Source organism: Prionailurus viverrinus, chromosome A2 (genome assembly GCF_022837055.1).
Source record: "Prionailurus viverrinus isolate Anna chromosome A2, UM_Priviv_1.0, whole genome shotgun sequence".
In the NCBI taxonomy this organism is placed as follows: domain Eukaryota; kingdom Metazoa; phylum Chordata; class Mammalia; order Carnivora; family Felidae; genus Prionailurus; species Prionailurus viverrinus.
The window spans coordinates 54352839-54368968 of NC_062562.1; the positions used below are offsets into that span (position 1 = coordinate 54352839).

Sequence of the window (16130 nt, forward strand, 5' to 3'; positions counted from 1 at the left end):
GGAATACCATGCAGCGGTAAAATAAATAAATAAATAAATAAATAAATAAATAAATAAATAAATAAATAAAATGCTGTAGCAATGTGTGAAAATCTTATAAGATAGGTGTGTGTGAATGCAACCAAGTTAGGCCAGGTTTCTTACAGTTTGACATGACTCAACCTATCAGAACAACTCCACAAACAATACCATCCACCTTCCACTCATAACAAACAACGTATGTAAGGGAATACAAGGGAGAGGTTCTGGAAAGACACACACCAAAGTGTGCACCACAGCTGGAGGAGGAGATGCAGGTAGTCCCAGAGGAACATTTAACAGAGAATTGGGGGACTGTGGGGGGAACCATCACGAGGTGGGGGGCCCCCTGAGGTACAGAAAGTTGCACAGGGGGTGCCCTACTGCTTTGTTAGCCCTTCAACTCTTCCTGGCCTGGTACCCAGACCCAAATCCCAGTGTCAGAGTGGGGACCAAATCCCAAAGAGCAACCATTTTTCTGCTTCCAGGTTCCACAACCCCTGATCCGGATGCTCAGAAAAGCGCAGAAAAGCCATAATCATCTCTAAATAGCACTACTGGGGCACCTGGCTGGCTTAGTCATTAGGCATCTGACTTTGGCTCAGGTCATGATCTCACTGTTCATGAGTTCCAGTCAAGTCCTGCTTCAGGTGAGCCCTGCTTCTCTCTTTCTCTTTCTCTCTGCACCCCCTTGTTCCCCACCCCTCCTGGGATTCTCTCTCTCTGCCCTTCACTCACTCTCTTGCATAAATAGATAGATAGATAGATAGATAGATAGATATTTAGATAGATAGATAGATAGATAGATAGATAGATAGATAGATAGCTCCACTAACTTAAAGCTCCCTCCCTTGCCCTCAAGGAGCCAACAGTTCCTTCTGGGGAGAAGGGAAGAAGTGGAGAGGTAAGAGAAGGCTTCCAGGGCTGTAGGGGAAACAAACAAACAAACAAACAAACACTGGGCTTGTAACTTTTAAATCCAACCCCTTCAATCACTGGCAGAGTAGCCTTGGGCAAGTTACTTAATCTTTGTGTCCTCTGTTACACAGGGGGGGTGATGGCACTGACGGTGAATTTGTAGAAAGGAGTGAAAGAAGCCTGGAGTGCAGCAGACAGTGTACTCTACCCAGACAGGGGGAGGAAGGGTCAGAAGCCAAAGCAGGAAGGACTGAGGAACAGCCAGGTGGGAAAACCCCCTTCAACACTCCCACAGCCCTGGGAAGGTAACTTGATGAAAACCCTGAGCAGAGAGATAAATGAGGTGTTAGAAGAAATCAACGAGATGAAAACAAAATGAAGTCATGACCATTTATATACAAGGCTTGGTAAGTGCCAGGCACTCTGGGGGGCACTTCCACGGGAGCAGTCTTTAGTCAACGTGATACACCTACCCTGGCTGTGGGAGGAGAGGTTGACAAAGACAGGGACACAGGCATGGGGCAAGGTGTCTGAAGGAGGCTTGTGAGGCAGGAGGTGGTGCTCCTCAGCCTCCCCAGCTACGCCTCTGCAGACAAGCGGGGCCCGGGGGGATGCAGTGGGGCAAATGTCAAGCTGGCCTCAACCTTCCTCGCCTGTCTCCCTGCAGCTGGGTGGGTGTCTCTCTTGGTCTGAATTCCCAGCCCCCAGCACCGTGTGGTACTTCCTGGATGGCATGGAATAACAGCCGTGTGACCCCGGACAAGTTCCTCACGTCTCTGTTTCTGCAAATAAAAAACACGGGAAGCAAACCCTAGCTCCCAGAAGCGCTGTGTGGAAGGACTGACATCATGCCAGAGAATGGAAGTGAAGCACAGGACCCGAGCACCCTGTGGTGAGCACATATAATTACCACCAGCCACCAATGCCCAATGCCCACTAAGAGGTCTGGACCTCCACTCTGACTTGGTTCTTGTCCCAGGCAGGGCCTCAACTCACCGTCTGTGTCCAGACAAGCAAGAGCCCTTCTCTCAGCCCCATCCCCTCAAAGCACCACTGCAGAGTACGGGAAACCAGCTTTCAGTCCCAAACTGTCTTCAGTTAAGGAAACTCACACACTTCCCTTAACTCATCCTCAAGATTCCCACTTCACAGAGAGGAAACTGAGGCCCAGAGGCCTGAGGTCATTAGAATCCAGGTCTGTCTTGATTCCAATCATGCAGCTCTATTTCACTTCATTCACAAGGGCTCTTGGAACCCCAAAATTCCTCAGACCCAAGAAGCCCGTAGGAGCCGTCACCCTGGCATCACCAATGCAGAACCCCATGTCTGCCACGTGTCTTAAAGCTGCAGCCCCAGCTGCGCAGTGACTCTTCCTCTGTATCCAACTTGGGGCCAGAGACTTGCAAACAGCTCCCTTCTCACCAAGAGGGGGTGCAGTGTATGCTTCACCGTACTTTCTCAGCCTTCACATCTCTGATCCCCCACAACCCATCTGCCCCTCGTCCGGGGCAGGGCACCCTACCTTGTGGGAGAGGCTGGGGTCTCTTGGAGCACTGTCCTCTTCCTCTGAGCTTCCCTGCTCTTCATCCGATGAGAGGTCCTCTTTGGGGGCCGCTGCCGAGATGGGACAGACCTTATAGGGCTCTGTGTAGGCGCTGGGGTCAGAGCACAGGAGAGAGAGGGTTAGAGTTCCCTGTCCAGCACAGGCAAAGTGAACACACCCGGGGCCCTATTAATGCCACAAACCATTAACAAGTGCTCTGGGTGCAAAGCTCCATGCCTGCCCTCCATGGGGACCCAGAACTGAATAAGACACAGGCACAAACCTCTCTACCTGCTCCCACTCCAGCCATCCTGGCCTCCTTGGAGTTCCCTGAATATGCCACACTCTTTTGCTACCTAAGTGCCTCTACACATGATGTCTAAGATAGACTTGTCTCTCTGTTAGATACAAGGCAGGCTGTGATGCTGAAGGAGGGTACAAATAATTACTATGATGTCAAGAGATGTTAATCTGATTGGACCGGCAGTCTGGACAGGCATGGTCAGGCAGCAGGGGCCATTCCCAAGGTGGTCATGTCCTCTGGGCCTGAATAAGTGATGCAGTACAGGTTGGGATGTGTATTGTGGACTCTGGTCCCTGTGTTGCCATCAGCTAGATCACGAACAGCACACAAGTCAGTTTCCACCTAGAGGGATAATGATTCCTATTTCATTTTCTTGGCTGATGCTATGAGGATCAATGCTTAGAAAACTTACACCAGTGAGATTAACAATCTCATATATACGTAACTATGACTATTACATAGGCATTGCCATTGATTAAATACATTTATTCAATAAATGTTTTTGATTGCCTGCTTTACGCCAGGCACAGAGCTAGGCAGTGAGTCAAACAGTGGTAAATAAAGCAGATATGGTCTCTGTCTCAAAAAAGGAAAAATGAATATACGATCATAAATTATAAGTGAAGGGAGAAGAAGGAGGTGCTTTCATAGGGAGTAACAAGGGGGAACTGTTTAGATATGTCAGGGAGGGCTGCTCTGAGTCTGTAAGAGAAAAAGGAGCTCTGTGAGAGCACAGGGAAGTTTCCAGGAGAAGCAGCATGTGTAAAGGCACTGAGGCAGCAAAGAGCTTGGCCTGTCACAAACCAACCTGGAGTAGAAGAACCCTCCTTTCTCTGACTTTGAAACTATCTTCACAGAGGAGGCTCTAACCCCATTACAACCACCTCCTTGCTCTGCTCCCTGCTCTGGGCCTCCCTCTCCACCCAGCAGAGTGATTGCTGTACAACATTGGGCCATGTCCATCTCCTACTTGAAAACTTTCAATGGCTCTTTCCTGCCACTGGCAATGAGGCCCTAGAAAACTTCTCAAGAATTTTCTCCTCATACTCAAAATCCAGGTATTTGGTCTTGTTAAATTCTTATCAAATCTTTATTTCCGCTCTCTGGGAATGCCACAATGAGGTGCTAGAATGATCAATGGATGGAGGGATGAATGAATTGGGAGAGAAGAGGAAGCATCCACTTGCTGGAGTGGCTGGGCCAAGGCTAGCCCATGCTTCATGTGGTCAGGGACACTGTTCCTACCTCTCGTCCAGGCAGGGAGAAGCATGGCCAGGGTAGGGGACACCAGGACAAGAGAAACTGAGCCTTAGGCTACGGTACAACTAGGGGCCATCTTTGGAGCTCTTTCTCCACTACTGCAGGAACCAGAACCAGGGATACCTGGAGCCTAAGCAACAAGGGGCTCTGTCAAGAGCAAGATAGGCATCCCTTGGTCCACACTGGAGCCATGAAGCCAGATAGATCAGAGACAAGGTGGCCTGTTCCTGCCTGGGCTTTTGCTGACATAATGTGTGTGTGGCACCATCTGTAGCTGTGTCCTTGTGTACAGATGCACAAACTAAGTCCTGACTGGGGCTGAGTCATAACTTACTCTACTGTCCCACTGGCTACCCTTATGGTCAGACCTCTTTCTTCTTTTTTCAGAATTGACTTTGTTGTCCTCTTTTTTCAAACTAATGGAGCAAACAATGGATTTTGCAACAAGTCCTAGTCCGCCAAGGTGTAAAAAGGCACGTGAGCACCTCCCTTCCTAAGACCACCCTACACCTTCTTCACTGCCCCTTCCCACACCACCAGAGGCCATCGGGAGTCAGAGGAACACCACACTTGCTTTAGAGACCACAGAACCTCCTTCAGGGAAGTGACTGCATGGGCCAGTCTCCTAGAGCCCTGGCTCCCTTTCCCTGACCCCAGAGCCTCCTGTGTCAATTTGCACCCTCAGACAAGGAATGGAGCCTTGCACCCCTATAAGAGGATAGCCACATTAGGCCCCAGCAGGAGCCCATTATGCTCTGTGGAGGATAACCAGTAGTGATGAGGGATGGAGCAGTTACCCAGTTAAATGTGTCCCTGAACCGTACTTCCTCATGCACTGTGAAGGAGGAAAGGATTCTCAGCCAAGCCTCCCACGGATGAAGGGTGCCATCATGGTCCCAGGCAGCAAGCTGGAAATCTCAGCAACTCCTCACATAGCCAGCCACTATTTGAACACGACACCTCTCCTGGAATTTACCTTTAGTCTTCCCCGACTCCACTGGCATCTCTGTCATAGCTCTGTGGACCAAGCATCTCCTGCCTGGACGCCAGTGACCACTGCTTTCCTACCCTCTCCCATTCCACCCTGGCTGGCTTCAATCTTCCCTACCCAGCAGCCAGAGGGGCCTCCTCAAAACCCAATCTGATCATGTCACCCTCTCGCTCGAATTGTTCAGGCTGTCGGGCAAGGCTCTGCTCAATTTGGGATGTAAAATAAGTGGGTGTCCTTGGGGCTTAATGCTGCCATGAAGTCTTCCCAACATTGGATACTACCTCAGGCCAAGCAGAGGGTTGGATTCCACAGGACAGAGCCATGAGTGACTCTGGGGAGACAGCCATGCAAGTCAAACCCCCAGAGAGAGGGAGAGACTGATTCAAGGTCACATGGCAAATCTAGGCCAATACACATTGCCTCCGAGGATGCCTGTCCCTACGCTTGATCCCATTTTAGAGATGTGACAACAGAGGCCTAGTTGGGTTTCCATAGTGCACTGATGTACAGAGCTGGGCCTCAGATTATCAGGGTGAAAGGGGGCTTTGTTTTTGTTGTCTGTGCTATTCTTTTATTTTCTGTTTGAGAGGTGGTAGCATGCAGAGATTAGAACTCATACTCTTTTTTTTTTTTAATTTTTTTTTTTTAACGTTTATTTATTTTTGGGACAGAGAGAGACAGAGCATGAATGGGGGAGGGGCAGAGAGAGAGGGAGACACAGAATTGGAAACAGGCTCCAGGCTCTGAGCCATCAGCCCAGAGCCTGACACGGGGCTCGAACTCACGGGCCGCGAGATCGTGACCTGGCTGAAGTCGGACGCTTAACCGACTGCGCCACCCAGGAGCCCCTAGAACTCATACTCTTGAGTCAGACTGCCTGTGTTCAAATTCCATCTTGGCCCCGTAGTGGCTGTTGTATAACTTCACCAAGCCTCAGGGTTGCCTAATTCACTGAGCTGCCTAGAGGATTCAATGAGTTACATAATGTAAAACATTTAGAACCATGCCCAACACATAATAACTTACTAAACGGGCGCTCTCTCCATTACCAGCTCAGCTCTAGCTGCATACAGTTATTCTATGATTTACCTACTGTTGTCTTTAAGTCAACTCATTTTTAACATTTGCTAACACTCTGACCTCATCTCAAGTGATAACACCCATGAAATGACAGTGTGCATTCCTCTAATCTTTTCTTTTCTTCTTTTTTTTAATGTTGATTTACTTTTGAGAGAGAGAGAGAAAGAGAGACAGAGTGTAAGCGGGAGAGAGACAGAGAGAGAGACACAGAATCTGAAGCAGACTCCAGGCTCTGAGGTGTCAGCACAGAGCCTGATGCAGGGCTTGAACCCACGAACTGTGAGATCATGACCTGAGCTGAAGCTGAATGCTTAACTGACTGAGCCACCCATGCACCCCTCCTCTTTTTCCTAAAAAAAAAAAAAAAAAAAAAAAATTTTTTTAAAGAGAGAGAGCACGCACATGGGTAGGGGCAGAGGGAGAGAAAATCCCAGCAGGCTCCAAGCCCAGGGCGGAGCCTGACACAGGGGGCTCCATCCCATGATCCCGGGATCATGACCTGAGCTGAAATGAACTGAAATCAAGAGTAGGACACTCAGCTGACTGAGCCACCTCTAACTTTAAAATAAACCATACAATTATTAATCTATAACAGTTTGATTAACATTATGTTGCTCACCATCAGAGACCCACAGGCCTCACATTGATAAACACAGTTACCTTTGACCCATCAACCATCCAACTGCAACCAACCTCAAGCTTTGGCTGGAAATGTGGCCCATGATCTTTTATTCTACTTCTTCTTCTGACTTCTGTTTTCAAGAAAGATCTAGAACAGAAGTCAGGAGACAAAGGTTTGGGTTCTATAATGGTATTTCTGGCTTGTTTATTTCGCTCATTTAGGGATTGTGAGCGCAATGAATGGAGATGAACTGCCATTAAAAATATACTTTCACAACATAAAAGAACAAGTATAATCCAATGCCTTTGCAGATTTAATGAAAGTTGTAGTGACAGACCTGATCTTGGACAGAAGTCATTCATTTAATAAGCAAATAAAAATATTCTAAGACCACAAGTGTCAACACAGCTGCCCCTACAGACCCTTCATATTTGCTACCAGGCTGATCTTCAAATACAGGGAAGAAAACAGCTCTGAGAAATGTTTCGACAACTTACACTCAAATGCTCCACCAGGCTCTAGCAGAACTTGTGTCCTGTGTGAGTAACCACTTCTTTCCTTGGGGAAACAGATTGGGAACCCTGACACATCTCATTCATTTCCCCGGTCTGTCAACATAAACTTCTGAGATGGGTCCTTTGCATAGAAGGGAACACTGCAAGGCTCTGTATTTTTAGTTGCATGGTTCCTGTCTGTTTGGTTTTTCAGTCATTCAAAAAAAATCTATTAAGAATCCTCTGTGTTTCAGACTCTGAACTGTAGGTACTGGTAGGACAGTGGTGAACAGACATTGCCTTTGTGCTATGGAAAATGTCCATTATAACTGAGATGTTGTCTCCAGATAGCTTATTTGACCATAACAATATATTACATATGAGAAAGCCTTCTAACCCACCACCCACTTATCTATATACTTTTTCATCTACTCACCCATTCACCTATCCATCCCTCCACCCACCCATCCGTCTATCCAACTACCTACCCACTTTAGCCATCCATCCATGTGTCCATTTGTCCACCTGCCTATCTGGCCATCCTTCTATCCAGCTATCCAATCATCCCTTACTCACTTACTCAACATACAGGGATTAGCATGTACTTCAAGGAGCTAACACAGGGAGGACTCAAAGATGACTAAAGTACTATCTCTGGCCTATATCTAGTTAAGAGGGTGAGCTCAGAAGTCAGGCTGCTTGGTTTAAATCCCAGCTCTATCACTTCAAACAAGCTACTTAACCTTTCCATGCCTCAGCTTTTTGCGTGTTTGTTTTTAAATCTGTAAATCAAGGGAGATGACACATGCCCGGAAAAATCAGCAAAAGGGCCAGGCAGTCAGGACTGTAAGTTTAGAGACCAAGTGGCCTGGAACTTTGGCATCAGATAAGAGGAGAGTCACTGTGTGACTTTAGGCAAGTCACCCAATCTCTCTGTTTCCCATCTGTGATGTGGGGATGAGTATGTAGGTTCATGTGGGATGAAATGAGAACATAATGGAGAAAGTGGTCACTGCCTGGCACGCAGTAGGTCCTTTCTGGCCAGCCTGCAAAAGGGCCAAGTTCTAAACCCCCAGACTAGTCTCCACAGAGCTGTGTCCTCCCTCTGAGTTGACTTGTGTTTTAAAGGGAACATAAATTAAAGCTGCCCGGAGCTCATTACCTTAAATGACCCTCCAAATGAGCACAGTCCTTTCCAGCAGCCTAGAGTCGTAAAAGGACATGTGCATCCACGTGGGGGGACAAACAGTTTGTAACCCAGCCCAGGGCTGCCCATTAAATCCCATTCTATGTGACAGTCGCCGGGAACCATAACCCTAAGCACAGCCAAAATGGCCTAATAACTCATAAAAAAGGAACGCTGGCCTCACTGGGAATCAGTCAGTGGGCACTCTGGCCCCAAACTCCATCTTTGTTGGTGCAATGATATGTGTGAAGGAGGCCAGACTGCAGACGTAACAGCCTTTGGCTCCTGTGACATAGGCTGGGACCTTTCTGAAGTTCGCCAGCTCAGCCAGGAGGGGCAGGGGGCTTCAGGATTGCTCTCTGGGAGCTGGAAAGTTGGAGACAGAGGAGACAGGATGACTACCCTAATTAGCGGAGCAGCTGGAATAGCTTGGAAGTGGAGGGAGAGGAGGGCTGGCTGCACAACCAGGGATTTCCAAACCCTCAGACATTCAATCCTGCCCCCTGCCTACTCTCTACACCCTCTCACCCCCAGGCACCTTCACAGTTCATTCAAACAATCCCTCTAGACCTTCCCCAGGTGCTTCTTTCTGCTCTGAGACTTCCTTGTCACTCAGAACTGACCCCTCCCATGTCCCCCTTCCTCAAAGGGACACTGAGACTTCCACAGACACAGGCATCATCTGCACTATAACTGGGAACCTTCGACTGAATATGGTGGAAATGGCTTAAGATGGGGGTCAGAGCCCCAGGGGTCCTGGATTCACCACTAACCCAATGCATGATCTGGGCTACACAACTGTCAAGGTGGGCCTTAGTTTTCACACCTGTAAAATGGAGGTGGAGAACAAAACACCCAGGCATGTGAAGTGTGCTGAGACCAGACCGTGTGCACCCCACAGCCTGAAAGCAGCTGCCTGCCTGTCTCCTCACCCCTGGAGTGAATCTCTGCTTTGTTCCTTCTTGGAGGGAATGCATCTTACACCCAGGGTCAGCCAAGGGATAGTGCTTGTAATGGTTCCCAGAAACATGATTGAAGGAGAGGCTTTTTAAAAAATTCAATTTCCATTTTTCACTAAGTAAAAACAGAAGTACATCCTTGCTCTCTGTCCTATGACATCCCCACCCCTCTTCTTGAAACACAGCATCAATGGTTTTATAGGAATTTGTTTTCTTGTTGTAATAACTTTATTGAGATATAATTCACATATCATAAAATTTACCCTTTTAAGTAAGTGTATAATTCAGTGCTTTTTAGTGTATCCACAGAGTCTTGCAACCATCATCACTACTCAATTTTAGAACATTTTCATCAACCTCAAAAGAAACCTTGTACCACTAGGACTGCCCCCTAATTCTAGGCAACCACTAAATTTACTTTTTGTTTCTATGGATTTACCTTTTTCTGGACATTTCATATAAATGGAATCCTACAATATTTGTCCTTTTGTTTATGGCTCCTTTAGTACAATGTTTTCAAGGTTCATCCGTGCTTTAGCATGTATCAGTATTTCATTCCTTTTTATGGCCAAGAAATATTCCACTGTAAGTCTATACCACATTCTGTTTATCCCCTCACCTGTGGATACACATTTAGATTGCTTCCACTTTGGGGCTATTATGAATAGTGCCTCTGTGAACACTCTGGTAAAAGTTTTTTGTGTGGACATATGTTTTCATTTCTCTTGAAAAAAGAAATATATGTGTGTGTGTGTGTGTGTGTGTGTGTGTGTGTGTGTGTGTGTAGAATGGCTAGGTCATATGGTAACTCTGTGTTTAAGATTTTGAGGAACCGCTGGACTGTTTTTGGCCGCACCATTTCACATTTCCACTGCAATGATGAGGGTTCCAATTTCTCAACATCCTCATCAATATTTGTTATTGTCTGTCTTTTTAATTGGGTTTGAAGCAGTTTTATAGGCATTTTCAAAAAATTTTGTTCTTGATTCCAGTTCACCTCCTCCTGCTCCAAACAAACATCTTTTTCCCCCTGGGCAAAGGGGAACATAGCCATACCTATGAAGGTGCTCTTTTTAGATAACCCACGGGGTTCAGAAGTCCAGGGGAGCAACATTAATACTTGTGGAAGACAAGCAGAAGCCTCATAAAATGATAGACTAATATAAAGAGGTAACATATGAGAGAAAAATCATAAGCCAGAGCCCCAAACTCACCAGAGCAATCGTCTCTCAGGTTCTGGTTTTGGGAAACAATCACTAACCCTCCTGCAACTTGGGGTGCCAGTCAAGATAGCAGAGGAAGAATCCTGGCCCATAGCAGCAGCCACACGGCTGGGCCACAGGCCAGGCCTCGCTCTGACCACTGACCCTCTCATGTCAGCCACCTTTGGGGCCCCAGCAAAGGACAATGTTAAAGGACACATTTCACCTCCTGAGGGCAGTTCTGCCACTTGTCAGCCCAATGACCCCAGGCCAGTCACTTAACCTGGCCAGCTCCCTCCTTTGTAAAATGAAGATGGTAACAGCCCTCACCTTCCCAGAGTCTAGAAGATGATGTCTGTGAATGAGGTGGGTGAACTGCTCAGCGCAGTGCCTTTGCTACAATCAGTCTGAGCTAAAGGCCAGGGCTGAATTAATCAGGCAGAGCTCCTCAATGTGGTACAGACCTGAGTTCCAGCCCCACCTCTGCCACCAGCTTGCTGTGTGACCCTGGGTGGGCCCTTTCCTCTCTCTGGGCCTCAGCTTCCTCATCTGTAGAATAAGGGAGTCAGAGAACCTCTGAAGGCCCTTCCCAACTTGGAGCTCTGTGACTCTACGTCCAAAGGGGCCCCCCCACGAAGCTGAGGAACTCTGTCCTCGTGATTCCTGCACATCTCGGCCCTCATCGGCCTTCTCATGCAGCCAAAGCACTGACTCACTGGCCCACGCACACTTCTGCACTTTCCCATCACTGTGCCTCCTCCAAGGCTATTCCAGAATTCCTGCCCACCCCCTTCCTCCACTTGCCCCCCAAGGGCTACACACGTGCCAGCTCTTGTAGGAAGCCTTCTGCATCTCTCCTGCTGGAAGGGGCTCCCATCACAGTTTACATTTTGTGACTGCAGTTATTTATGTTCCTGTATTAGGTCCCCTATTAGACACAAGTTCTTCGAGGAAGGGGATCATTTGCTTGCCATGCACTTCTGTGTGTTGCATGAATGGTGCACAGTAGGTGCACAACAAACATGGACTGAACGACTGTCCTACCCCAGCTAATTTATCTGACTTCCCCTTAGCCTATCAGTGAAGGCCTCCCTATTCCTGTATGTACTTGGCCCACAGCAGGTGCTCAACACCTTTGGTTAAAATGGTACCAGCAGGTGCTGCCATGAGAATGCTGTGGCTAGCTGAGTCTTAATGGATAAATGGGCTTTTCTTTCTTCCTTCCTTCCTTCCTTCCTTCCTTCCTTCCTTCCTTCCTTCTTTTCCTTCCTCCCTCCCTCCCTCCCTCCCTCCTTCCTTCCTTCCTTTCTTCCTTTTTACTAATTAGACCATTATTTGATATTACTTCAAAAATGGCTGTGGGTGGGGGTTGGGAGAGGCACCCTGTGGGGTGCATCTGGTTCAGCCATAGGCTCAGTGGATGCTGAAAGACTGGTGACTGGGATTGCCTCAGGTTCCTCATCTGTGAGATAAGCTCCACAGCTGTCAGTCCTAAGTACCCAGCCCAGAGCAGGAGGAAACTTGGACCCATCTTTCTCCTGTCCTGACTGCTCTGAGATTCAGAGTAAGCAAGACCACAGGGGAGGTGGAAGGGAGGGGGGCCGTTGATGCCACCTCAGGCAGCGGGAGAGGATGTGGTGGCTGGAGATTCATGAAGAACACTGTAATTTTATAACTGCACACCACATCTGAAGCTGCCAGGAGCTGGGAGAAGGGTCATTTGTGGTTTCTCTGTGTGGTGGTCTGAAAAGCAGTCCCCTTTTCCCACCCCTCCCTTCCACAAGGACACAGCTAGCCAATAACAACAGGAGCAGCTGCAATAGTAGAAGTAGAGCCAGTGACCTGGGGTGCTTACTACATGCCAGGTACTTTACAAATGTTTCCCAGCCACTGTATCCTGTAGGTGTTACCATGCCCATTTCACAGATGGGGAAAACAAGTGCTGACAGGGTAAGTGCAGAGCTGGGAAAGGAACGCAGGGAATCTGGCTTCAGAGTCTGTTCTTTGGGCGACTAATCTATACTGTTTCTATATAGCAGCGGCAGGCAGCTAACTGCTGTGAGTGGTGAGCTGAACACGTCTCATCCATTACCCCACTAGATCCTTTCAACTACTTGGTGAGGCAAGCACCGTTATCATCCTCGCTTTTCACCTGGGGAAACTGAGGCTCTGTGGGGCTAAACGACTTTCCCAAGGCCTACTGTGCTATTCCTCTTCCACCAACTTCTCCTGGACAGAACCACAAACAGACGACCCTCAGCTGGGCCCACTCATGAGACACATTCATTCCTCTGGTTCACTGCTGCCTTGTCTGTGCTGGGAGACAGGCATGAGAATGTACAAGAGGTGCCAGGACACAGGGCCGGGTCCACAGTGCAACCACACGAGAAGGGCAGAGGGCGAGGGCCTTCCAGACACACATCAACACACGAGTCGCGTGTGGCCAGGGTGGGACATCTGGATGGGGGACACAGAGGGAATCAATCATACAGAGGCAGACAGAAATAAACACACTAAGGCTCAGACCCAGCAGGGAAGGTGACAAAGGCAAGGGAAACACCCCTGGACCCAGACACACACACACACACACACACACACACACACACACACACACATTCTTGTCACATGACCCATCTTGTGGTCTTGCTGAACTACATCTGCCTCTTTTGTTCCCAATAGGGACGAAGCATTTTCAGAGAAATGCTACCCTTTGCCAAAAGCCTTTAAGATCCCATAAATCCACCTTGTTTCTCGAGGGCAGGGACTGCCTGCCAAGAACAGATGCCTGGGAAGCATCTGCTGACCTGACTCCCTCATACTGGTCAGGACCTAGGGTACATGGCTGATAGATTCTCCTCTCTGGACCCAGGTCCAACCTTCCTGGAGTCACCTCCTACTCCAGGAAGCCTTCCCCAACCAAGGAGGCAGGGCTACAGAGAAGCTAATGAGGCTTATGCTTTGGGCCCCACACCTGCATGGGTTCCTTTCAAGTCTCTGTAGGTTATTTAGTATTCTTCATTGTATATTCTTTTTTCTTAAAGAGACACCACAGATTGCATAAGCTTAACAACCTGCCCCTGTGTGGCCACACCTACTTACAGAAGAGGCCCTGATCCCCTCTATGTGCCCCTGTACCCACAGAGGGTACCCTGTACCCTCACCTGGCTATGGTCTTGCTTTTTACATGTTTTCTCTCCCTCACCAAACTGTGAGCTCCTTCCTGCCAGCCAAGAGTATTCAATGCTGCATATAACAGGTGCTCAACTAACACCTACTGTCTTTAATTGGTTCATGGGGATGGGAGAGAGCACCTCCAGCCAGGTCCCTCCTGGCATCCCTGAACTGGTGTGGACTTGGAACACTTCAAGATCAGAGCTGCCCTACCCAGCACAGGCACAGCCATGCATATGGATGGAGCACCCACTCAATCTGCATATATTGACGGTCTAACCCATGCCTGGCACTGGGGACACAGAGGTGAAAGGGATCCCCCTTATATGCCCTTGGCACACTCATAGCCTAGTGGGAAAACCAACAGACCGACAGGAGAGGAGGTAGTGTGTGCTATGAGGAAGCAGCACAGTAAAGTACGCCTAAACCTGTGTGGGTGTGTGTGGTGAGGAGGGAATCACAGAAGGGTTCCAGCCCAGGGTAAGGCCTGACTGAGCTGAGTCTGAAGGTTGAGCAGGAGACAAAGAAAAGACAATGGTAGGGGAGAACATTCCAGGGAAGTTCATGCAAAGGCAGTGTGGAGAGAAATGTTGGGGTCCATGTGCAGGGAACCAGAAACATCTACTGCTCCACAAGGAGGGCTGGGAGAAGAGGTTGGCAAGGCACCTGGCGTCTCAAATGCAGGGCTAAGGCACCTGAACTGTGTATCCCAGGGGTAATGGGTAGCCAGAGGAAGGCTTTTAGCCAGGGGAAGAACCTGCCTAGTTGTGCTCCCTGGAGAGTTTTTCCCTCTGGCCACTTGTGAACAGCAGTGGGAGACATGCTAAAGGCTGGGAACCCAGAGAAGGCTGGGAAGGGCCTGGGAGGGGGCTGGTGAGGCACGGGCTCAAGGAAGCCTATGGGACACAACACACAAGTATCCTCATTTCACAGATGAGAAAACGGAGGCTCCAAGGTATTGGGAGATTTGCTCAGGGAGACCCAGCCAGAAAGTGGCAGTTCCAAGATTAAATTTAGGTCTTCCATCCCCAAATATAACCTTTGTTTCTTAAAGTGTGAAATCAGGTGCAAAAAAGCAGTAAAGACAGTGCCTGGACACCTGCATGGACTCAATGAACATTAGTTCCCTTTCCTATTCTTTCCCCTCCTTTCCAGTTCTTATCCAGGCCTTAAAAATTAGCCTGCATCCCAGAATAATCAGTACAGGGCCTGTTTTTACAAAATTTCAATTTACACACACTTCTCAAGGAACACTTCTGTGGCATAAGTGAAACTGTGGCATAAGGAATCTATGTTCCCTGTGCGATAGGGCCGAAGGCAGTTGGCATGTTCTGTCCCCTTCGTGCTTCTCACAGCTGGGCTGTGGGCTACATGGGGGCAGTGAGCTTGCTGTATGTATGTTAGGGCTGCAGCAAGTGCCCATCTAACAGGTGGAGAAATCGAGTTTCAGGGCAGATCTCCTGTTACCCAGCTCCATGCTCTTTCCACTGCTCCCAGGAGCCTCCCTAGGGAGCAGGGGTCAGCTGCCTTGGCGTTTTGGAGGCAGGCTGGGTGCGGCAGTCTTGGAGGGAAGAGGCAAGGGGAGGGGCAGGGCTGCCTGGGAAGCGGGACCTTTCCCTTGACAACAACAAAAAGTCTGTCCTTGGGGTGTGGAGAGGGGCACCCGCCCTCAGCCCTCCCACCAGCGCCCAGACACATCTTCTGGGCTCCCAAAGGCTGTGCCCCTCCTCCACCCACCTCCCAGGCCTTGTCCTGCATTTCCTGTAAATACCGACACTTCCTCCCCCGGGAGGGCCTGGCAGTGCTGGGGCCACACCCGGCTGGCCTGCTAGCCCAGCACACAATGGCTGGGCCACTCTGCACCCCAGGCCGTCCCCAGGACCCAGAGAAATGCCACCCTTTGCTTGAGCTGCCCCAATCCAATGGTCCCATGGCAAAAGTGGGCAAAGTAAGGCCTGGGTGGGGTGGGGAGAAGAAGTTTGACCCAGGCTGCACAGCAAGTCTGCCGCACAATGTGAGGTCACACCTCACTCATCTCTATACCCCGGCCACATGTAGAGTCTAGGAAGTGAAGATGCTACTTAGGAGCAGACTCTGGAGCCAGTCACCTGGCTTTCCGAAACCTGGTTCTCTGCTGCTCACCAGCTATGCAACCTTAGGCAAGTTTTCTGTGCCTCGTTTTCCTCATCTGTAAAACGGGGAAAATAATAATACCAATCTCACTGGGTTTTTGTGTCAGTTGCCATACATAGAAAGTATCTAGGGTAATGGCTGTAACACTGTTACCATGTTACTGTTGCAGTTTTTAATCTTTAATATTTATTTATTTATTTATTTATTTATTTATTTATTTATTTAATTTTTTAGAGAGATTGAGAAAGC

General features: G+C 48.7%; 1 protein-coding gene across 2 annotated transcripts in view; it reads right to left on the reverse strand.

Annotated features, from left to right (window-relative positions):
* Positions 1–16130, reverse strand: part of FGD5 (FYVE, RhoGEF and PH domain containing 5) — a 122590-nt gene that overhangs the window by 67314 nt on the left and 39146 nt on the right. For both annotated transcript variants that reach the window (XM_047843568.1, XM_047843559.1), the window contains exon 3: positions 2459–2591. In XM_047843568.1, the coding sequence (XP_047699524.1) occupies positions 2459–2591 (133 nt within the window). The remainder of the gene's footprint in view (positions 1–2458; positions 2592–16130) is intronic.